Source organism: Chelonoidis abingdonii, chromosome 3 (assembly GCF_003597395.2).
Source record: "Chelonoidis abingdonii isolate Lonesome George chromosome 3, CheloAbing_2.0, whole genome shotgun sequence".
In the NCBI taxonomy this organism is placed as follows: domain Eukaryota; kingdom Metazoa; phylum Chordata; order Testudines; family Testudinidae; genus Chelonoidis; species Chelonoidis abingdonii.
This window is the reverse complement of record NC_133771.1, coordinates 140492016-140516862: the sequence shown is the minus strand read 5'-3', so window position 1 is coordinate 140516862 and position 24847 is coordinate 140492016. Positions and strand designations below refer to the sequence as shown.

General features: G+C 40.5%; 1 protein-coding gene across 1 annotated transcript in view; it reads left to right on the top strand.

The window, feature by feature from the left end:
• The window catches only part of NID1 (nidogen 1), an 81747-nt gene that overhangs the window by 19409 nt on the left and 37491 nt on the right, over nt 1–24847 (top strand). The window contains exons 5-12 of the mRNA XM_032775043.2: nt 1539–1688; nt 4967–5218; nt 8579–8779; nt 10963–11208; nt 12476–12619; nt 15262–15390; nt 23569–23712; nt 24567–24689. Of these exons, the coding sequence (XP_032630934.1) occupies nt 1539–1688; nt 4967–5218; nt 8579–8779; nt 10963–11208; nt 12476–12619; nt 15262–15390; nt 23569–23712; nt 24567–24689 (1389 nt within the window). The remainder of the gene's footprint in view (nt 1–1538; nt 1689–4966; nt 5219–8578; nt 8780–10962; nt 11209–12475; nt 12620–15261; nt 15391–23568; nt 23713–24566; nt 24690–24847) is intronic.

Sequence of the window (24847 nt, the reverse complement as noted above, 5' to 3'; positions counted from 1 at the left end):
CCCAATGTGGCTTCCACTTTGTCCTGAGACCAGCCTCCTCTATCCCCCTTATCCACTTGTTTTCCACTTCCCCCATCATGGGAGGGTGTCAATGAAAGATCTGTGTGGGAAGCATGAAAAATAGATTTATTTAAGGAGTGCTCTCTAAGCTGCTGGATATAGCCTATTTTCCCCCCAGAATGGCTTCCCACTGCCTCCTCCACCCCAAATTGGCTCTTTCTTTTTGATTTGCCCTTCGACCTCTGAAATTCCAGACAGAGCTGTTTCGTTTTGGCAATGTTAGGGGGACGTGTGGACAGTTTCAAGTCCAATTGTAATACTTGACCACAAACATGTCTGGCCAGTCGTGCTTACCACAGACTTGTCCCGCAATGGGTCTGTTCTCAGTAGCTTGCAGGATCGAATGCTGTGGAGAAACTAGTGTCTCTGTGGAGAAACTAGTGTCTCTGTGGAGTAAATTAATACTTCTGAAGGGCAATATAGTCTCAAAGGTACCTCTGTCTTAACAACATTTTTTGATCTAAGTTGTTTTGGTTATTATGGTTGTTAAAGTAATGACCTGCATTTTAACAGTTGCAATATGTTGCTGCACTTAGTAGGGATTGTGTGTGTGTGATACAAACTGTTTTCACAGAAATATAACTTTATAAACTCTTTATAGAACACAGATGACTTGATAAAGTCAGAGAACCCTGAGCCACCACTACAAAAGGCTGTTTACAATTTAGGATTCCCTGGTTTTGTGTGTTTAAAAGCTCTATACTAGCAATGCTACTTGTTGAGGCAATGAATATAGCCAATACGAAGCCGAATGCGACACTGAATAATTATTTGAATGACAGGACTCAGAATGTTCCCTGACCTCAGATGTGAGGGTTGTTATATCTGTGAGCTTGGAAGAGCACAGCTGTGGGTTTTAACAGTGGTTGCATGGGCTGACTGTTGTGATAACCAGGCAAGGTACTAACAAACTTCAACGGGACTTTATTTTTAAAGTGGAAACCTTTTTACCAAGCTGCTGCCGCACCCTCGGGACTCTCACTCAGCCTCCTCCACTCCTCCCCTCTCCTTCCTGTTTCCTGTCCTTTGAGACTCCCAACAGCCAATGCTTCCAGTTCTAATAATTACAAGCAACATCTAAACACCACACTGTCCCTTCTAGGGTGGGCAGAAAACTAGAACCTTGAGAAACTTTCCCCATGTTTAGCTTAAGGACCAGATTGACAGCTGGCATAAATTGGTGTACTTCCATTGACATAACTTAAGACAGTAGAGCTCCACTGATTTGCAGCTGCTGAGGATCTGGCCCAGTACCTTTTACTGGAATATTTGGGCAAATTAGCTACATATTGCAAGGCAAGCAAAAATCTGTTGCAGTTGTTTGCCCTTCCTAAAAGCTGATCAAATGGGCACAACGAAATTCTGAAGCTAATTCAGAATTGTGTTGTGTTCTAGTTGGCCCTATTGTGAATCTCTGTAGATGTTATGGCTGAAATGTAATATGCAGAATAATAATTGGTTGATCTTTCTTCCTACAGTGTTCCGTTACCATACAGATGTCCAACAGACCTGTGCTAACAACCGTCATCAGTGTTCCGTTCATGCTGTTTGCAGAGACTATCCCAATGGGTATTGTTGCAGTTGTATTGCTGGTTACAAAGGAAATGGCAGGCAATGTGTAGCAGAAGGTAATGTAATTTTTCAAAACTAAATAGTTGTACTAACATTTTGTATGAGACATTTAATGTTGTAATACAGTTATGTGGATAAATAGGCAATGGTTTTTTTTTTAAACCGTCTTTGGTATGGAAAGGGGTGATGTTGCTGCTTTTCTCATTTAAATGGTTTTTGTAATCTACAGTAAAGTGTTGTATCTTACTACAAGAAGTCGCACTATGTTCCTTGGGAACATTCTTGAGACTTTATTTGACTGACACAGATGAGGCTAATGGTACTGCACTGAGGTTTTCTCTCTCATCCTGCTGGCTGTAGAGTGTAGGCGCTCAGTAATGATGAGGCATTCCTCTTTTATGGGGTATTGCAATGCGCAATGCTTCATAGTAGAAGCCTTTCTGAAAAACATTCAGCCCACTAACATGAATGCTGACGCTGAATGCAAGGTTGGTCCAAACTGGATGGAAGTTACCCTTCCTAATATTTATTGCTTGGAAACGTACATTTTTTCCATATAGTTACAGGGTGAAGAAAATATGTAAACGGCTGTCTGGAATAAACAATTAACAACCCAGTGCCCTCAGTGTCTAGTTTAGTTCTCTTCCCCCTCTCCCCCCGCCCCTTTTTATGTAAACAGGAAGCAGACAAACTGGGAAGTGTTGGATGTCTAAATTTCACATATAAGCAAATGGGAATACTGCAGTCTTTGGCAGCCCACTTCTTAAAATGTAATGAGTATTTTTTTCAGGAAAATTAGCTTCTTTAGATACTATACATTTAGGAAATCAAGGATTTGTTTGTTTGTAGAACTCTTGTGACTATGAGCTGGACAGCTTTTTTTTATCAAAGCTTTTATTGTACAGCTGGCAACTTAACACATCATTTGTTAAAATGGGCTGCCACAGCTGAGGGCACCGAGCTTCTGTGAACCAGTCACATCACAGCACACACAAAGCTTCTGCATTACTCAGCTGTCTCTCCAGACTTCAGCAGTCTAGCACAGAGGCTAGAATAGCCTGTTATATATGACACTTTAATCACTACAAACCAGTGTTAGTATCTGAATTTTTAGTTTATGGAGCTTTGTGTGGAGAAAAATAATTGAAGGCTGCTTGGGCACCCTCAGTCCCAAAGCATAAGTTGAAGGCAGTGGGCAGGTAACTTTTTACTATTGCAGCCAAGATGATACTTTGAATAATACAGTGAAAAAATGAACTGAATGCTTTAAAATGTCTCCATTTTGAAATGGAGATAAAATAAGAAATTACACAAGCTTTTCAGCCATGCTTGGTAGGACAACTGAACATCTAAAGGAAAACTAGAGACTGGTTACTCTTTGAACGGATCAGGAATGTTTAGATCCAGGGTTCTAGTTTGGGCCATCTCTAGAAATCAGCTTCTTTAAAAGTGCATGATCTGACTTTTATTACTGGAGTCAAAGTATGACTCCTGTTTCTCTGACTTTTTCAGCTCCTATAGCAAAGATCTAAGCTGCTTGATTTTGTTGGATCTATATTTCAACATTGTGCTTGTGAGATCCAAAAAGGAATTTCTTATGTATACACTTGTAATCCTTCTAGTAATTCAATCTGTACATGCATTTTGACTGTTAAGTAACTGACTAAAAGCTTTTCTTGCTTTCCTGTTTTTTACAAAATGCAAAAATTGCAATTAACTCAGTGTTAGTTACAAATTTAAACCAATCCAGAGCAAGGAAAATAAAAGATCTGAAAATAATGTAACTTAATGCATGTACTTTATACTTAGAAAATACCACAGCATCCTAAATACTAATCCAGAATACTACCTCTGTGCAGCACTAGTGACTACCTGTGTATGACAGAATTTTGAGGAAAGTTGAGATATAAAAAATGTGGGACTATAATGGTACGCAGTGTAACCTTAAATACAGCAAAGCCTGTTGTGACCACAAAAGGAACCATAAAAAAAAAACAAAAACCTTGGTTGCTTAATAGAAGTAAACTTAAAATAAGAAAGAGCAAATTTGTACTCTATAGCTCTGAAGATACTTTAGGACAGTGGTTTTCAAACTTTTTTTCTGGGGACTCAGTTGAAGAAAAGTGTTGATGCCCAAGACCCAGCGGAGCTAGGGATGAGGGACTTGGGGTGCAGGGTTGGGGTGCAGGTATTAGGGCTGTGGGATGGGGCCAGGAATGCGGGGTTCTGGGCTGGGGCAGGGGGTCAGGGCTCTGGGCTGGGAGTTCAGGCTCTGGGGTGGGGCTGGGGATGAGGGGCTTGGGGTGCAGGAAGGAGCACTGGGTTTGGAGGGGGCTCAGGGCTGGAGCATGAGGTTGGGGTGTGGGAGGGGGTCAGGGCTCTGAGCTGGAGGTGCAGATTCTGGGGTGAGGCCAGGGATGAAGGGTTTGGGGCTTGGGGTGCAGGAAGGGGTTCTGGGTTTGGAGGGGGCTCAGGGCTGGGGCAGAGGATTGGGGCACAGGTTTGGGGTGCAGACTTACCTCTTGTGGCTCCCAGTCAGCGGCACAGCAGGTCTGGCTCCTAGGCAGTGGCACGCAAGCGGCTCTGCTCCCAGCTCCCCACCCCAGCATCCATTGGCTGGGAACTGAACTGGAGTGCGGAGCTGGTGCTTGGGGGTGGGGGCACCGTGCGGAGCCCCATGGCCCCCCTTCCTAGAAGCCAGACCCGCTGCTGGTTGCTTATGGTGTGCAGCGTGATGTCGGAGCAGGTAGGCACTAGCCTGCCTTAGCTGGGCACACTGCTGATGGGACTTTTAACATCCCGGTCAGCGGTGCTGACCAGAGCCGCTAGGGTCCCTGGGTGCTAAGCAAGGCGAGCCAGTGCCTAACATGCCGCGACCCAGTACTGGGTCGCGACCCAGCCTTTGAACAACACTGCTTTAGGGCAGACTCTGTAGGCAGGAATTTATATAATTAGGGGCTTTACTGTATGGCATTCGGGTTTTTCTATATAGCATTCACTATTTGCAGATCGTATAACAAAACAGCTTGTTTGTTCAACTGTCTATTCCTGGGAAAAAGGAAAAGATCTAATTATTGTAACTCTGCCCACTCTCTCTTTTTCATGCCAATGAAACCGTAATTGCCTATGCAACTTTACACTGCATTTGTAGGTGGCTTGTATGTCTAACTCTGTGAGCATCTGTCTCTTACCATGAATGTTGACGCTAATTTTCTACTTTCTTTTTACACAAAATTGATATACTGATTAGAAAATGTAGCTCTGAACAATTGTGTTAATTCTGTTTTTACTTTGCGAAATCCTTTACCTTACATTGATGTTTTTGATTGACCAGGTTCTCCTCAGCGAGTGAATGGGAAAGTGAAAGGGAAAATCTTTGTAGGAAGTAACCCAGTTCCAGTTGTATTTGAGAACACTGACCTCCATTCTTATGTTGTGATGAACCATGGGCGAGCATATACTGCTATCAGCACTATTCCAGAGGTGCTGGGGTATTCTCTGCTTCCGCTTGCTTCTGTTGGAGGTATCATAGGATGGATGTTTGCTGTGGAGCAGCAAGGGTATAGAAATGGATTCAGTATTACAGGTAACTTTTTTTAAATTAGAACTTGTTTAAAAGGCTGCTTTATACTTTTTTTGTGTCTTGAGGCAAGAGAACTGTTAAACTAGAAAATTTTGAAGTAAATTATTAGAAAGATGCAGAAGTTCTCTGTTTCCTGAGTAGTATTGGTGGTACTATATTAAAACTTCAGCCCATTTCTCTTAATGATATAATACAGCTATCTGGAATTTTTACTTTACACTAGGCACAGATGCCTAGTAGTCAGAAACCCTGAGCACTGAGTCAAAGTGGATTAGCCAGTTCTCATTCAGTGAATTGATGTTATCAGGAAGCAGGTGACTTATTTTGGGAGGCCTGAGTATACCACACCTCTGAAAATTGGTCTGTGTGTGTTAACAGTCCACAATTTTCAGTTGCATTTTTTATTTTTAGGTAAAAATGGATGGAATTTTAAATCAGCACTTGACACAGAGGCAGGAGCCAGGTTCCTTTCTTTTTCTTACTTCACATTGTTGAAGTTTTCTAAATATCTCACATCTTGCTCTGAATTCACCAACTTGTACAGATGCAGCAACTTTTCAGTTTAGACCTCATACTATGTATAGATGCAAATTCCTAGATAACTGAAAATCATGTCACTTAGCAAGATAAGGTGGGTGAAGTCTTGGGCTCCCTGGGGGGCTGTGAGCAGGTTTCAGGGGATCCATCAAAATAAAGCAGTGAGCTGGGCCAACGTTAAACTCACTGGGGCCCCGGGGCAGAATGCTGAAGCCTGAGCCCTGCCTCTCAGAGAAGAAGCCGAAGCCTGAGCAACTTAGCTTTGCGGGGGCTCCTTGTGGCGTGGGGCCCCAGGTAATTGACCTGCTTGCTAGCCGCTAGTGCGAGCCTGGCTTTTAATCTACCAGATATGCAGAAAAACAGTGGTGGTGGTGCAGGTGGGCCGTGGAGTTTTTGTAGCAGGTTGGGGGGGCCTCAGAAAGGAAAAGGTTGAGAACCCCTGTTTTATTGGACCAACTGCTGTTGATGAGAATGACAAGCTTTCGAACTTACGCAGAGCTCTTCTTCAGGTTTGGAAATTCCAGATAAAAAGTTATTACTTCACCCACCCTGCCTCTCTAATATCCTGAGACCAACATGGCTGCAACAACACAATCACAGCTCTTGAAAGATACATTTCCCTAAATTTTCATCTTCAATCTGTTCCTGCTGAATACATCTGGCTATTTGGCAGTTGTATAAATAGTCATAAAAATGTAAATGGGTCTTAATTCAATAAATCACAACTGTTGCAAAGTGTGGAGAATCTTTCAGCATAAGGAAACCTTTATACTACAGAACTAGCATAAAAAGATGCTCCTCCCCACTAAATAGTAGAGACTTAAATCTGTAGGGTCATTTTGAAATTATACTAGTACACAAATTTGTAAAATTTAAAATGCTAATGGAAACAGTGGGTCTTGTTGTATCCTTGTATGGCAACAAAGCTGGCCTTTAGATACTTGAAAGAAGCAGCCAACATGCAACAAGGTAGAAAGGAAACACCCTCAAATGAAAGTTTGGTATAAATATTTGAGTGTCCTCAAAAATTCAGTATTTACATTTATTCCTTTGCAGTAGCTGCTGCCTGCTGACATTCCCTAAAATGTGGTGAGATTTTTGTTTGATACCACATGAAAAAAGTCCTGAGCTTTCTCAGACTATATACTTTTGCTGATGTTTAATATTATCTTAGTCTATCAGTGTACTATGGGGAGGCTATCCTTCTAATGACAGGAGAATTGGAGCGAGAGGTGCTGAGCACCTGCAAATCCCTGCAACTTAAATGTTTTGTCGTAACCACTTCAAGTCTCTTGGTAGTTATCCTTAAATGGGGAAACCTGTTTTTTTCCCCTCTGATTACTGTAAAATCATTTGGGGGCATATTTACTGCCTTGTATATAGGAATCTTTTAAATAAGGCACCGAACAAGGTATATGATAACACGTAGGGTGGGATTTTCAAAACTCCCAGTCTTTTAGGAATACAAGTCCCACTGAATTTCAGTACGAATTGTGCTTCTAAGTGAGTTTGGGATTTTTGAAAATCCCACCTTTAAACAAAAATACAACAAAATGAGGTGAAAGCAGAATTTGAGCCTTAAAGGTGAACTTTTTACCTGCCAAGACTGGAGTGCAAGGATCTGTGTTTTCTCCTACAACAGCAAATCAGCCCAGATTCTATGCTGTGCTCAGCTTTTGCTTGGCACAAAAAGGATGTGGGGTTATTGGGGAGCCAGTTACAGCACCCTGATTATTGGGGTATAGCTGTGCTGAGTCACTATGTAGGTTAGATATTTCAGTTGCTTATAGTCCCAAATGAACCATATGCTAACTGTGTCCTGGCTAAGCCCCCAACTTGTACCTCTGTGCTGGACTGGCTATACAGCCACTGATAGCTAAAAGGTTCCTATGCTGGGGGTATTCACAGCTAGATGGATCTGGCTGCTTTTGAGCATCTAAGAATGCAATGAAAAGCTGGCCCTATGAATACCTAAAACATATTAGGCTTTAGGTGCTAACAATAGCATCAGGGAAAATGCTGCAGGGGAAATGCTGAACCTTCAACTGCAATTTTGGCAGGCAAGTGAGAAATTCACTGATTGTCTGTTAAAATTCCTATACATTTCAGAAATATTTTTGTAATTCAAGGCTACAGATAACTAGAGATGGGTCTGAATTTCTGGACTGATTCAAATTCTACCACTCAGACCCATCTGTGAGTATAATCTGATTTAGAAGTTTATGCATCTTTTTTTATTTGATGCTTTACAGTTCTGTGGCACGAATTTTGTCAGCCTCATCAGTATGTTAATTGAATATAGAATTTTGTTCTTGGGGTCTTTTTTGTTTTTTGTGTATTAATTTATTGACTTCCTGGAAGCTAGTTCAGGAATTTATAATGTACATTGCAATGTTTTTTTTAAATTTGGGACCAGAAATGTTCTGCCTGTTAATAGATATATTTTCTCTAAAGAATAAAACCATTTTTCAACTATAACACACATGGTAAGACTTACTATTGTATATTTTGGCTCTACCTCAACTCTTCTCTTGATCTGAAACCTTTTCTTCTGCCTTATTTGCAGTTCAAGATGTTTAGTATCTAAAAGTCTGGGTTCTTTTACTATACTCAGTGCTGGTGTGTCAATGGCAATTTCTAGAACTATAATTTTTCCTTTATATGGAAAAAAAAAAGGTGAACTATTAGAATATCTTGCATAATAGCTTGGAGAAAATATTTGCTTTTTGTTTGTTTTTTGGTTTTTGTTGTTTTGAAGAGTTGTGGGCAACAGTTTGACTAGATGGATTCAAATTTAGTCATGGTTTGCCTAATCTTGATTTCTAGGTGGTGAGTTTACACGGCAAGCTGAAGTTACCTTCCTTGGCAGTAATGAGAAACTGGTTATCAAGCAAAAGTTCAGTGGAATCGATGAACATGGTCATCTTACAATCAGCACAGAAATGGAGGGCAAAGTACCCGAGATCCCATTTGGTGCATCAGTCCACATAGAACCATACAATGAGCTCTATCATTCTTCTAGATCTGGTAAGAAACAACATGAATTAATGGAGGTGATTATAACCATATTCCTCAGAAGAGAAAATAAGATTCTGAAAAGCATGGCCTGTTACACAGGTTCATACCTGTTTTCAGTGTAGAGTTTGCTACCATATACTTGTTCTTTGGCTCTTTGGAACAACTCAATGAGAATGTTGTAATAACCTTTATCCTTGAAAATTGCATGTTCTTGGTCTCTTGTGAGATTTAAAATTTTTTTATTAATTATGTGGTGTAAAAAATGCTGGATTGACAGCTCTAGAGACACTGAAGGGGCCTTTCTTTTATCTACAAAACTGATACAATGTAGACAGCAGCAGTGCAGATTTCCTGCATTGCTTGCCAATGTTTCAGTTCTGATCTACAGCGCTCAAGAGCAGAGGGTGATTTGGTTTTTCAGTTTATTCAGTCCGTGGTCTCTTTTCTAAGAGACTACCATTAACTGTACCTATTGCTGTGAGGCTTTTTGCAATGTGCACAATGCTCCACTAGGAACTGGACTGAGACTTATGTATCAGTTTACATAGGTCACTAACCAGTTATAGACTCATAGACTCATAGGTCAGAAGGGACCAATATGATCATCTAGTCTGACCTCCTGCACAAGGCAGGCCACAAAACCCTACACATACACATTTATAACAACCCCGAACCCATGACTGAGTTATTGAATCCCTCAAATTATGATCTGAAGACCTCCAAGCTGCAGAGAATCCACTAAACAGCAAGCGACCCATGCCCCACGCTAGCAGAGGAAAGGCTGAAAAACCCCCTAGGGCTCTCTGCAATCCGCCCTGGAAGGAAAATTCCTTCCCGAACCCCAAATATGGCGATCAATCTAAACCCCTGGAGCATGTGGGCAAGAATCACCAGCTAGCAACCATGCAGAAAGAATTCTCTGCAGTACTCGTCAGTTCCCCCTCCCATTTGCCCCAACATCCTCCTAGCCCCAGACCACTCGAGCAAACATGGTATCTGGTCCGATAATCCCAAGGAGATTGCCCAAATTGAAAGTCTATCCGATGTAGTTCATATGAAGACATGCACCCATCCACTATACTTATCAAGCTAGTCTTAAAGCCAGATAGAGTCATTATGTGCCCACTACTTACCCGTCGGTGAAGGCTGTTCCAGAACTTCACTCCCTAATGGTTAGAAACCTTCGTCTAATTTTCAAGTCTAAAACTTCGTAATTCCCAGTTTGTACCCATTCGTCCTTGTTGCCTACATTAGTACTAAACTTAAATAATTCCTCTCCTCACCTACCGTTGAATCCTCCTGATGATATTTATATAGAGCAAGCATCATCCCCCAGAGCCTGCTTTGGCCAGGCTAAACAGCCAAGCTCTTTGAGTCTCTTTCATAAGGCAGATTCCATTCCTCGGATACTAGTAGCCGTCTCTGAACCTGTTCCAGTTTGAATTCATCCTTCTTAAACATGGGACACCGAACTGGCACACAATATTCTCAGGATGGGGTCTCACCAGCGCCGTATATAACGGCACTAACACCTCCTTCTCCTTGCTGGAAATACCTCGCCTCATGCATCTAAAACCGCATTTGCTATTTTAACAGCCATTATCACATTGGCGGCTCATAGTCATCCTGCTATCAACCAATACCCCGAGGTCCTTCTCCTCCTCCGTCACTTCCAACTGATGCGTCCCCAACGTATATCTAAAATTCTTATTATTAATCCCTAAGTGCATGACCTTGCACTTTTCACTATTATATTTCATCCTATTACTATTACTCCAGTTTACAAGGAGGTCCAGATCTTCCTGAATAGTATCCCGGTCCTTCTCCGTGTTAGCAATACCCCCCAGCTTCGTGTCATCCGCAAACTTTTTTAGCACATTCCCGCTCTTTGTGCCAAGGTCAGTAACCATCTGATAGTAACCATCACTGTGACTTGGGCAGGATTTGCTAAATTATGTTTAGATAAATATTTAGTACATTGTTTGAAACTCTGATACATGAAAACAAAAGACAGGCCAAAATCAAGTGAAATTTCCTCCCTTTGAATAGAAAAACATGGCAGTGCTTTATAGCTGCTTGTCTGCAGAATTCTGTTATAGTACAATCTTGCCTTTGATCCATGTCTGCAGATGGAAATGAGCTCTGTACTCTCCCTTTCCTCTCTTATCCATGTGCTATTTATTGTATTTCAGTGATCACATCGTCTTCTACCAGGGAGTACACAGTGACAGAACCAGAACGAGATGGGATTACTCCCTCCTACACTGTAGCCTACCAGTGGCGACAGACCATCTCATTTGACGAATGCATTCATGATGACTCACATCATGCTATTTCTGCCACACAGCAGCTTTCAGTAGACAGTGTCTTTGTCCTGTATAATAGGGACGAACAAATTCTGCGATATGCTATGAGCAACTCAATTGGCCCAGTCAGTGGTATGTATAATGGTAATTCTTCAATTTCTCTTTGGGGACTTGGATTGTGGGAGACAAGCTCCTTTATATTTGTCTTTGCATTGGCTGGATGTTAATGAAATAGATTATATAGCTGCGTTACTTACCTGGAATTCAGAAATACCTCTTGTAAATTGAGCACCCAACTGCTATTGAATTTCAGTGGTATTTGAGTGCCTAATTCCTAGGATACTTTGAAAATACTAGTTTGAAACATTTCCTTACTAATACATTCATGGAGAATTTTCATTTACCGCATGTACATTTACCTTTTAAACATATAACAGTTCTGTCATCAATTAATCCATTTTTATACTGTATGGGAGCACAAACCCACTGCTGCAAAAAACAACCCAGTACTAGAATGAATCATGGCTCATAGAAACTAACTTCTATTTAATGGCATATCTTTCAGCCATCATAGTATTTCATTACTAGATGACGTGCAATAGCCAATTATACAAAATGTTTTATTAGAGTGAAATGATAAACTTGTTTGGGTGTGTTGGGGTTTTTTATTAATTTTGTTTTATTTTAAAGGATTTTTATTTTAAAAACTTTTATTTTAAAGGATTTTTGTGCAAAGGTTGATAAGTCTGGGCAACCTTAATGACAAGTTAGTGAAGTTTTGGGGTTTTTTGCGGGAGTTAAATTAGGTGTGAGTGAAGGAACAATTTAAAAATGCAAACCAAGTGAGTACAGAAGGGAGTAGGTTAGTTTTTGACAGCAAGGATACAGGTTGAAATAAGGCATTCCTAGCTGCTGAAAAAAAACATCCCAACCTAAACAAAACAATCTTCTTTAGTGACTCAAGAGACTGAAAGGTAACTGCACAAGTGATTTGACTTAACCTTGCTTTTTAATTGTGTATATAATTTGCTGTGGGCTTTTATGCATAAAAGTGTCATCTGTATTGTTTTTATGATTTACCTTTGTAAAACTTCTTGAAGAATTTGTGCTGTCATGTTTGAGGTAAAAGTTATGATTCATCGTTGACCTGCATCTCAACTGTAGGAACCCCTCTTCCTGATGAGACCAACTGGCACAGAACTGGCCCTCACACATACTGCAGGTGTAAGCAATCTCCCCTCAGTCTCTGCCTCAGTCCCCATGCTGCTGCAGGGATGGATTCAGACTTTAAACTTCCCTTTAAATAAAGACAATAAGAGACTAATGTTTGTCAGATAGTTACACTTAACTTGGCCTCGTTTTAGCGTCTTCAGTGGCTAAATACAATCTCTTTTAACAGATGGTTCTGCTGATATCAGCCGGAATCCTTGCTACACTGGTACCCATGGTTGTGACACCAATGCAGTATGTCGTCCAGGAACAGGAAATCAGTTCTCTTGTGAATGCTCTGTAGGCTTCCGTGGAGATGGACGTGTTTGTTATGGTATGTGAAACATTTATGCATCAGAATAATGGCTTGTGTAGATTCTGCTTGTCGTCGCTGGAATATATTAACCCTCAGAACTGACCCTTTTGGCCTCGACTATTAAAACATGTCTTGAAAAATCTTGCTATTGGAATATGGTTCTCTAAAGCTTTCTGAGGCAGGAATTCTTTCAGTATGTGTTTTTGTACAGTGCCTAGCACAAAGAACCCTAAAGCTAATTGATGCTTGAGTGCTATAAATTCATAGTGGGGGAAGAAGACAGTTCAAAATAATTACTTACATTCTTTCCTTGGTGAGCTAGTGCATATATTAGAACTTCATAATGGCTAACAGAAATTTTGTAATATTTTTGCCTTTCAAAATCCAGAATTTTCATTTTTCTCTGCTACCAATCCTACCTACACTGCATATCCCTAAGAGGACTGCTATTTTCTGCTCAGACTACTTATAACAAATGTTGCTATGGCCTTGATCAAAGCAGTTAATATTGAAATCAATAGCAATCTTCCCACTGTCTTCAAAAGACCCAATAAAATCCAATCTCCGTTAGTAATGGATTCCAATCTGAAGATTTGTGTGAAGACCAAGTACAATTTTACAATTTATAGCGCAGTTTGCCCCAGTCCACATAGTCTGGCGATACTGTGTTTATAATGTGGTTGAGACACAATGAAGTTAATTAATCATTGTTAAATTCATTTGTTTTGGCTGTCTAGTCTGAATCTGTATTCCTCTTGGTTTACTGGATCCCCTTATGCCATCTCAGCTGTTGCTGACTGGAAAAACTTAGACCAATAGCCAATGCTGTAAGAGCTTTTCTAAATTAAAAGTGCTCCTCTGTATATATGTTAATACTCCACAGGGTTGCTTTGCTTTTTTCAGATTTTATTGTGAAGCAATCTCAATTTAGGTGCTTATAAAAGAGGAGGGAGCAGTTTTAATAAACTGTTTAAAACCTAACGCTCTCCAGCTGTGTCTCCACAAAGTCTTACTAGGAATCCTGGATGGGAGTACTGAACTCTTTGTACATGTAAAACATTAGTTTATGGATGTCTTGGGCTATGCAATCTATATACACCTCTACCATGATAAAACGTGACCCGATATAACACGAATTCAGATATATCGCAGTAAAGCAGGGCTCTGGGGGGGCAGGGCTGCGAGCTCTGGCAGATCAAAGCAAGTTCAATATAACACGGTAAGATTTTTTTTGGCTCCCAAGGACAGCGTTATATCGGGATAGAGGTGTAATTAGTAGTACATTATTTAGAAAAGGACATAGCTGTGGTACCTCAAATACCGCTTGTAATAAGTGTAAATAAATATTTATTTTCAATGTACTATCCAAAATCTTTGCAACTGTCCTGATCTTTTTTGTTTTTTAAGCCCAGGGCAGCCTCTGTAAACAAGAGATAAAGAAAAGAGGAGAGGAAAAATTATCACACAGGTCTCTGGGTTACCCTTGCTTTTTGGCTCTGATAACATTTTCACTTCCAGAGACTATTAAATGACTATAATGTGATTTTAAGTATTCCTCTCCTCCTTTTAGTTAATAATTGAATATAGCTGTTTCATTAGAGCTGAGAGCTCATGTAAAATGATTGTACTCATACCTACTACCATAGAACCTGTATCTTGTCAGAGCACTCTAATTTTGTAGAATGGGTAAAGAATGTTTGGAAAAAATGGAAGCCATTGGAACCATCTTTTCAAGACTGGACTCATTTAAATGGAAGCACTTCTAAAAAGAAGTCTGTTCTTCTCAGTTGTCTGGCATTCCTGTTATCTAAAATCACAAGTCTTAAGTATTTCACAGGACTCTGCAGTTTAATGTATGACTTACAGAGTAATAGCCATTTTATATTGGGTAACTTCTCAGGGTGAAATATGTTGTTAGGCTGACAAAGCTAAACTGTGCTATTTTGTTTGACACTCTCTCATAATTTAGTCCCTCCTACATATCCCAGATCACATTAGACATTCCATAGATGCCAACACTAGCTCCTCCTAGCTGGAGATCTATAAAACCTGATCATATAAAGCTTGGAATGCATGACTTACAGTTAAAGTTATGAATCAATATGACATCTGTACAAGTCCTCCACATGTTACATTTAGTTAAACTGTAGTTGGTAGCTGCTATATGGCACAATTTAATAAAATATTAGTCCATTTTATTTTCTGAATGTGTGCTTTCTGACAATTACATGCCGTAAATTATTATGCATTAGTGTAATTCTCCAAGTAACAAGCCTCCAGTGTAATCAGTGATGCTCATGCTGTACATAGCACATATATGAACAACAAAATATATAATTTATTTTAAAATCTAACTTAAAGTTACAGCAGCAATTGTTGGTTGAATCCATATTGTACCGTAATGATTAAGTTTACTGCTATAGCTTTGTGCAATCATGTCATCTTAGGAAAGGAACCTTTACTGGCCTGTGGAAAGTTCTTGAGTATCTCTTTGGAAATGTTAAAGAATAACAACACAACTGGTGTATGGGTGGTTTTTTAGATTAGCTTTATTAATCTATCTATTTATTTATTTAGTAGTAGTCGCATGATGCCCTTGTTTCCAGGATCCACATTGTTCACCCCTTTGTAATAACTAGAATCTTTATAACACTCTCCAGATGTTGATGAGTGCTCAGAGCAACCGACAGTGTGTGGCACCAATGCAGTCTGTAATAACCAGCCAGGAACTTTCCGATGTGAGTGTGTTGATGGCTATCAGTTTTCAGATGATGGACGGACTTGTGTGGGTGAGTTTAGTTCCAGATTTTCTTAAATCATGTACTAGCAGGTTTTGGGAAATGTGACTGTTACATAGAGCACAGATGTGGAATCAGGTTCTGTTTCTGTTTCTGCCACTGATTTTCTGTTACTTTGGGCAAGTCACTTAAAGGTGACCTTCAAAGAATTTTTATAACATTAGGTGTGTGTCCTGTTTTCACAGTTTAGAGCCTTTTAGTACCCACTGCTTTTTCCTTGTGAAGGTACACTGTAATCAAGCCACCTCTCAATCATCTTTTTGATAAGCTAAACAGATTGAGCTCTCTAAGTCACTAGAAGGCATTTTCTCTGGCCCTTGAGTAATTTTTGTCTCTTTCCTACAACCTTTCCAATTTTTAAATATACTCTGTAAAATATGGAGAGCAGAACTGTATGCAGTATTCCAGTATCAGACTCACCAATGCTGTATACAAAAATAAAATCACTTTCTGACTTCCCTGTTTATACATCCAAGGATTGCATTAGACTTCAAAAAAGCAGAGTTTAACAACTCAGAACTAGTAGGAATGGTCCCATGGAAAGAAAATCTAAGAGAAAAAGGAATTCAGGAGATCAGGCAGTTTGTCAAGAAAACAGTATTAAAGGGGCAACTGCAAACTATCCCAATGCAAAGAAAAAATAATAAATAAATAAGAGGCCATTATGGATGCATTAGGATCTCTTGAATGACCTGAAAGTCAGAGAATCCTACAAAAAATGGAAACATGAACAAATTGTGAAGGATTAGTACAAAAGAATAGCATAAGCATGTAGGGACAAACTCTGAAAGACCAAGGCACTAAATGAATTACACCTAGCAAGTGACATAAAAGGCGATTTAAAAAGAGGCTTATAGAGCCTTGTACATCAGGAGCAATAGAAAGATGAAGGAAAATGTAGGTCCGCTATGTAGCAGGGAAGGAGAGTGCATAACAAATGATATTAAGAAGGCTGAGGTGTTGAATGCTTAATTTGGTTTTTAAAAAATTGAGAACAGATACTTAATATTAATATTAACATGTGGGAAGGAACACAAGCCAGCATAGGCAAAGAATAAGTGAAAGAATATTTAGATAAGCTAGATGTATTCAAATTAGCAGGGCCTGATGAAATTCACCCTAGGGTACATAAGGAATTAGCTGAAGCAATCTCAGAATCATGAGTGATTTATCATCTGAGACTTATGGAGGATGAGTGAGGTCCCAGAGGACTGGAGAAGGACAAAAATAGAACCTACATTTAAAAAAGGGGAAAAAAGAGGACTTGGCAAGTTTATAGACCAGTTAACTTAACTTCTTGTTACCTGGAAAGATATTGGAATAAATCATTGAATAATCAATTTTGTAAGCACCAAATGGATAATAGGGTGATTAAATAAATCAATTTGTCAGGAACAAATCATGCTAAACCAACCTAGTTACCTTCTTTGACAGGTTTACTGGTCTAGTGGATTTGAGGGAAGCCATCAAAATAATTTAATATGATTTAGTAAAGCTTTTAATGTCCCAAATGACGTTCTCCTAAGCAAATGAAGGAAATGGAGTCTAAATGAGATTACTGTAAAATGTGAACACAGCGGCATATTATTGCCAAGGCCGACAAATTTATAATAGCAGCATTTTTGTAATTGCGACATCAATGACGCCACGATTCTACCAATCATTGTGCGTATTGAAACCACCAGTGATGGCGTGACGCCATTTAGTAAACATACTCGCGAGAATCCTAAACATTAATAATATGACCGGAAGGAAGAAATTTAGTGGTTCTCAGTTAAAAAAAAAATGCTATACAAAAGAAAAAAAGGGAAAATGAAATTGATTCCTTTGTTGTATCAGATAGTGCCAATAGTGAGACAGAAAAAATAGTTGAAAGTAGCAGTGAAATAAAAAATGAAAATATTGGTGTTGATATTGAAAATATTGATATTTAATAAGTTCATATGGGGCAATTATTTCAGGGCCTAGTGGCGACAAAATCATTAATCTGCCACTGGGTGCACAACTATACTCAGAGTGATTGTCAATGTTTCACTGTCACTCTAGAAGGACATATCTAGTGGGGTCTTGGAGAGGTCAGTCCTGCATCCAGTACTAGTCAATATTTTCATTAATTATTTGGATAATGGAATAAAGAATGTGCTTATAAAATGTGCAGGTGACACCAAGCTGGGAGGGGTTGCAAGCACTTTGGAGGACAGGCTCAGAAACCAAAACAACCTTGACAAATTGGAGAATTTGTCTGAAATCAACAAGATGGACTTTTTCTTTACTGAATGTCAAAGTACTACACTTGCCAAGGAAGAAACAAGTGCAGAAAATGGGGAATAGTTATATAGGCAGTGCAGTAGAAAAGGATCTGGAGGATGTAGTGGATCACAGACTGAATATGAGTAAGACCTTTTTGTTTTTATTTTTTAAATTTTCAGGTTTTATCAGGTTTTATTAAAAAAAAAAAATTAAAATGAAGGGCAGGTGGAGGTGAGGAATGGAGGAGTGCCTGGTTGGGAGTGTCCTCTGTGCGTCCCTGTTAAATGTAATCAGTTCATGATTACTAGTCCAATGAATAATTCATCTTTATCCATCATAGAATCATAGGATTGGAAGGGACCTCAGGAGGTCATCTAGTCCAACCCCCTGCTCAAAGCAGGACCAATCCTCAGATTTTTTTGCCTCAGTTCCCCAAATGGCCCCCTCAAGGATTGAACTCACAACCCTGGGTTTAGCAGGCCAATGCTCAAACCACTGAGCTGGTCCAAAACAGAGCTACCACATGTTGGATGCAGTATCTTTTTATGTTAGAAAATTATCATCTATGACTTGTAGAAAGACTGATGCTTTGCTAGTACAATTCTCAGCGAAGTTTTCTTGAAGGCTGAATATAAATCTAAACAAACGTAATTTTAAAATTGTCTGTCTCAGATCTCAGCTCTTTCATACTTCCCTGTTACTTTCAGCTGTGGATTCCAAATGTAATTGGTGTTCATAGTTGTAAAGAGGGAACAATTAAAATGAACAGTTACTAACATGCCATCTGATTTCACAATGCCTTCAAATTTAAGGCAGGTCAGTCTTAACTCCAGTTTTAAACTGTCCCATTGTGTTGCTCCCACTTCTGAGCATACGCTGACAAACTGTCTGCTTCCTGTTTCTGAGAGCTGGACTGCATTGTTGGGGTCCTGAAGTGAGCTGGCTGCAGTAAGTTTCCCCGAACAGGAGGGGCCGGGGGCCATGGTCCCTCCCACTTTTTACCTGCTGTAAGGGCGAGTGAAGGGGGGGAGGGGGAGGGGGAGAAGGGGTGACGAGGAGCAAGCAGGGGGTTGGGGGTGGGGGAGGCAGCACCAGAGTGGGGCCTCAGGAGAAGAGATGGTGCAAGGCAGTTGTTATGCTATACAAAGCACATGGGATCTTTTACGAGTCCTGCCAATTGATGTTTAGTTACCAGTTCAGAGTCTGGATCAATCTAGTGGCCAGCCAGATTGGTCGCAGAGGGGAGCCGGGCTCTGTCGGTTGCGATCCGATGCTGCTGGAGTGTGGCAAGACGAACCAAAAACCCCATGGCAGAGCACCCTGTTCTTATGGTCTTTTTTTCTCTGTTGACGTCTATAGATTTTGCTGTATCAGTTTCTGACTGGTTACTTCTTAATTGGTGTATCTTTTGATGTAAACATTCCAATACACCTCCAAGAGGGTCATCCTGTCCTTTGTTCTGATTTAATCAATTGTCCTCAGGGTGCCAGACTTCACCTCAGGGTCGTCAATCTGGCCTTCATTATGGATGCGCGTTGATGATTCTCTGATGTCCTTTAAGTCTCTTCACTCCTTCTTCCTTGACCATCTGGCTATAACAATGGCCTTCACACCTTATCTTTTCCTGATGCATACATTCCTCATTCACACGAACAGTCTTTTACAGTTAAAGGTATACAGCAGTTTTTATGTTGAGCAAAAAACGGCATTGTAAATTAAGCCTTCCTAAATCTTATAATCAAAACAGTTTACTTCAACTTTCCTCTAATCTCCTTAACACAGACACAATATAAAATCCTGTCTCTAAGGCCTTGGCTGCACGGCGCTTTACAGCACTGCAACTTTCTCACTCAGGGCTGTGAAAAAAACAACAACCCCTGAGCGCTGCAAGATACAGAGCTGTAAAGCACCAGTGTAAACAGTGTCGCGCTCCCAGCACTGCAAGCTAATCCCCATGAGGAGGTGGAGTACAAGCAGCGCTGGGAGAGCTCTCTCCCAGCACTGGCGCTGTGACCACACTCACGCTTCAAAGCGCTGCCGCGGCAGTGCTCCCACAGCAGCGCTTTGAAGTGTCGAATGTAGCCATACCCTTACTTTCTATACCTTAAAACAAAGAAATGTATATTTAACTAGAGTGCCTAATTTGTAATACATATAGGAAACCATAGTAGACATTATTACTTACCCTAAAACGAAAGAGTGACCATAATCAGTCATAAGGATTGTTCTGGTCTGTCATTCCTTTCTGCTATTCTAAAAGGGTGGCTGGCAGGATGAAATCAAATCATACATTCATTCTTATAGTACAATTATAAAATCCTGCTCCTACCCAGGGCTCGGGGAAAAAGTGGCGGCACGGTAGTGAGGCCTTGGGAAGAGGCGATGTGAGGGCAGGGGCTCCAGGAGAAGGAGCGGCACGGGAAGATGTGGCCATGATTCGGGCACCGTCAGCCCCCCAACTCTTATGGACGTTCTGCTGCTCCTGGGTTGCAGTCCATGTGAAGAGCATGGAATAGGGAGTCCATATTCTTTGAGTAGGACCAAATACCAATGTTCAAGAGGCCCACCTTCTACCCTTGTATTATGCCATTTATGAAACTACATTTCAACACCGTTGGAAATTCCTTCTGACCTGAGACTAGAAAAGACAATTCTTCCACGCCCTTTCTTCCAAAAAGGGATCAACAAGTGGAAAAAGAGAGAATTCAGTTTTTTTGCTCTCTATATACTAGTCCAGATAAAGGTCTGTCTTCAGCTTGGTGTCATTCTATGTAACTCTCAGATTTATCATTTGGGTAATGTAATGTGCTGTTTCGAACCCCTACCTACTAATGCTGTCGTGGATCAGTGCTGTGTGTAGGATGGGAATCTTGAAGTTCCTACTGGAACTTGCTAAAAAGGAATTGTAACGGCAGAGCATTGGAGGGAGGGAAACCGTGCTAAATCCCTGCTTAAAACGAAATCTAAGCCTCTGGGGTTTTGAGGAAATTTTCTTAGCTGTGTAATGTCAAGTGGCCTGTGAAAGCTTTAAATAAGTAACTTTATTGGCTCTGCTAAGTAACTTTTTATTAAATATTTTCTTTCTTACATTTTTGGTTGTTACAGCATCTGCTTGGTGGAAACCTGAATTTAAGAATAACATAGTCAGGCGTTTTCCTACCCTGGGCAAGTACAGGCTCACACAATTTTTTTTTTTCCCCTTACTCCCTCTCAGGCTTTTGCATTTACAGACGTTCAACTTGTATGATAGCTAGCTAAGTCTGAGGATGCTTGTACAAAATGCGTGTTTAAAGTGGATTTCTTTGTGCGCAGATTAATTTCCCATGTGGAATTTTCATCCTGTTTAATATTATATAGATTCTTTAAGGGGTTGGATGCCTTGCCCTGGAGAAATTTAAAAACCCCAAGAGTTTAAAAATCAAAAGACACACTGAAAAAAAAGATCATGCAACTTGTATAATAATTTATGACACTCTTTTTGGACAGTCTTGTGAATATTGAATGATTTTAAAGGGAAAGTGTGCCACCTGTTCGCACCTCCTTTTGTGTGTGCCCCCCTTCAGTTTGAAAATTCACGTGAAAGACAAGGTGGGGTCAGGCAGTGGAAGAGTTAATATTGGACACTGGAAGGGGAATTTGACTCTTACGCTATCTCAGGGTGGAGGAGGAGAGGGAAAGGTGTGGAAGGACAATTAATCTTTTCTTGTCTCCCTTTTGTCACTTCAGCGTGAAACACTTTTTCCTTCCGGGCCCTGTTCTGCCAGCCCCCATATAGACTGCGTCTACATTGCATACCAGTGCTGGCAGAGTGTGGGGTACATATAGCTACATGCTACAGTGAAAAGCAAGCTGCCTCCACACTGCAGTGTGTAGCTTCCTCTGTCTGTGAAAGGCTTTGACATGGGGGAGGCAGCAGAGAGACTTAAGTAGCTCCCTAATGCCAGAGCCTTTCACTGTGATGAGGAAAGGATCTTGGAGGAGGGATTTACTGAAGCCTTTTCCCCCACTGCCCAAGGCTTTTTTCCCTGTGGCAGGGGAAGGCTCCTGCAGCTGTGAGGTAGCAGGACACCACTCTGCTAAAAGTAGCCGTGTAGGCAGGGAAGGCGCTGCTTGGGCTGTAGAGAGCCATGTAGGATATATGCCTGGAGACATACGCACAGGCTTCAGGCAGATCTTTTAAGCAGTGCCTCACAGCCTATGCTGCTATTTGTACCTATGCAAAGAGGGCTACCCAGGTGTGTACTCTACGTATCACTGTAAGAAGTGCATGATGTGGATGTACCTATAAAGTTAATCTTTGTGGCACTTCCGGTGACCAGCTCTGGCCAAATTCATCCCTGACATAATTCCATTGATCCCCAGTTTGTCCCTTTCTTTCTAGCAGAGGCATTGCAAAGATACACTCTGCAGTGTATAGGGCTGGAAGGAAAATGGAGAGTACCTCGCTGATGAAAACAAATCCAGTGGCTCTCTTCTTCCCTTCTCCTTCCCCAGGGATGGGGAGTCAGCACTCTGCAAATCTAAGCACCAGAGCAGGTGTCTGTTGCCTTCTTTTGTGCTTCTTCAACTTGCTCTCTCAAGGCAGTGCTCTTCCTCAGCTTTAGCTCTTTTGTAGTACTTGTATTAAGTGCAAGTGGCATGAAACTCCCAAAATCTTGTGACCTATTAGCATGTCAGGGTTACTGGAGTTGTGTCTATTTTTACTGAATATTTAGGTTAGTTGCATAATAGGTTTTTCCATTGATGATGAAGCTGTTAATATGGTGTTGGGCATAGGCTGTTGATCAAAAGCTGTTGATTCCATCAGAGGTGGAGAAAAGGGTTGTAAATGGGTGCTGTGCTCAGATTGTGGGCTGCAGGTCAGGAGGGTTTTTGGATAAACAACCCAGAGTATAAAATGGGGGAGGGGGGCTCTATGCTAAAATTTACTTTCATAGAGCAACAAATCTAAATGATCCCAACTCTGTCAGTGGTTTTCTACCAGGGCTTTCCATGTGGAAAAGAAGAGATAGTGACTCGCATCATAGATCTTGCTGTGACAGCAGTGTTTGCTGGTGGCATTGTAATCTAAGTCTGTACTGCTGAGAGAGAACTCAGAACTTGCTCTCCAGTCATCCTGTCCTTCCTAGAAAAGAGCTCTTGGTGAGCACTCATGCACCAGCAGTTAGAATGCTGCTGTGGCTGCACGTGTTTCAGATTCAAATATTTCTGGGGACAAGGGGATTTCAAAATTGATTTTAATTCTTTTTTGCCTCTTCCCCTTCTCTTTGACACAACAAGTAGGAGTGGGAAGTTCTGGAGAGTGATGGAAGTAGTATTGGGCATGGAATAGCTGTTGTTACTGTAGGAAATGTGATAGCAAACACAGCTGTAAGTAGATTGTGATAGCTGCTGCAGTTAGCCAAAATTTCTCCCCATTAATCTACAAATGTATTTGGCTCCTACTGAGTCACAGCTCCCATCTGTTGTGAAGTGACAACAATCCTGGGACAGTTTAGTGGGATACTGAATTATTCCCAGTGTGTTTTGACTGATAGTTCAGCCAACATGTTGATAGGCCTATACAAGGTTATTTTCTTGACATTTTTTTCAACCAGTACTTGATTAATTACAAAAAGGAAAAATCTTTTGGATGCTAGGATTTGTGTGTGTGGTGACTTCTCTGTTGCATAGTACAACACATTTTTGGCCCAAACCTGCAAGGTGCTGAGCAGAATGAAGCCCTTCATTTGTAAAATGGCCTTGTCCTGCAAGGTACATAGTGTAAGTAAGTACAGACTGATAAATAAAACAAAGGTTCCTTTGTAATTTATACCTTTTGAGAAATTACTTTTCTTTCTCTGAAATGCAGATTAAGTAGAGGGAAAATTTAAATGTGTAAAATCTCGTTTTTAATTTTGTGTTTATCTAAACTTACAGCTGTTGAACATGTTATAAACCATTGTGCAATGGGCACACACAACTGTGATATTCCTCAGCGTGCCCAATGTATATATGTTGATGGCTCTTCTTACATCTGCACATGTCTAGATGGCTTTTCTGGAGATGGACACTCCTGTGTAGGTGCGTAACGCCATTTATTTATTTAAACAGTTTTGCTGATTATTATATATGCTAGTGAGCCAGCTGATACCTGCCTTGGTTTGATTTTTAAATCACTTATTTCCGATTTTCAAATAGAAGGTGTCTTGGTTGATAGGTCTCCTGACAGACATAAATTCAACCCTTATGTTTCCCCCCTCATTTGTAACCCAGGTTGATAAGTTGATAAGTAGCCTGGCTCTGATGGGAGAATTGCAATGATCTTAAACAGTTCTTAGTTTATGGTCACCTAAACAAAACAGGTCTGATCCTCAGTTGGTGTAAATCCATGTAGAGCAATGCCTGTTTATTTCAGTTGAGGATGTGGCCCACCATACCTGTCACACTGAATTTGTGATACTAACATGCTTTTTTTCACATTACTTGGACTGCAGGGCAGTTGTGCCTTCCCATAATTGTATGCACTGGAACCTTTGCCAGCCAAATCCTAACCATTTTATAGGGTCCACCAATCTGAAGATCTGTTGCTTCAGAAATCCAGAATTTTTTTAAATAATGTGGGTAGGTATCTGTTAATAAACTGTCAACAATGCTTTTTCTTAGAATTTTCTGTTTAAATTTTGCATGCTTTACCACTGGAAAGCAAATCCTAACCTAGATATGGGGGTAAAACTTTTTCAAGAGCAACGAAGTGGCATAGGAGCTGAAGTTCCATTGAAAGTCAGTGGAATTTAGGATCCTAGGTGTTAGTCACTTTGAAAAATGAGACCTCCGCTCCTAAGCCACTTTGACACCTTAAAACAAACAACTTAACAGTGATCTATAAGCTATTGTATATCATGAGAAATTATCTGGCCTGATCTTCTGTTTTACAGATGTAGATGAATGTCGTCAGAACCGCTGCCATCCAGATGCTTTCTGCTACAACACTCCTGGGTCTTTCAGTTGCCACTGTAAGGCAGGTTATCGTGGGGATGGTTTCCAGTGTGTATTAGGAGGTAAAGTTTTACAGTTCTTCAATTTGGGACCAGAAATAAAGCTCAGGAATCAGAGGACAAACGTTTAACGTATTTCGTCACTAGAACAAAAAAATATTAGTAGCCTTATTGTTTTAATGTAATATTTAATTGATCAGTGGCTGGTGTCTAAACATTCT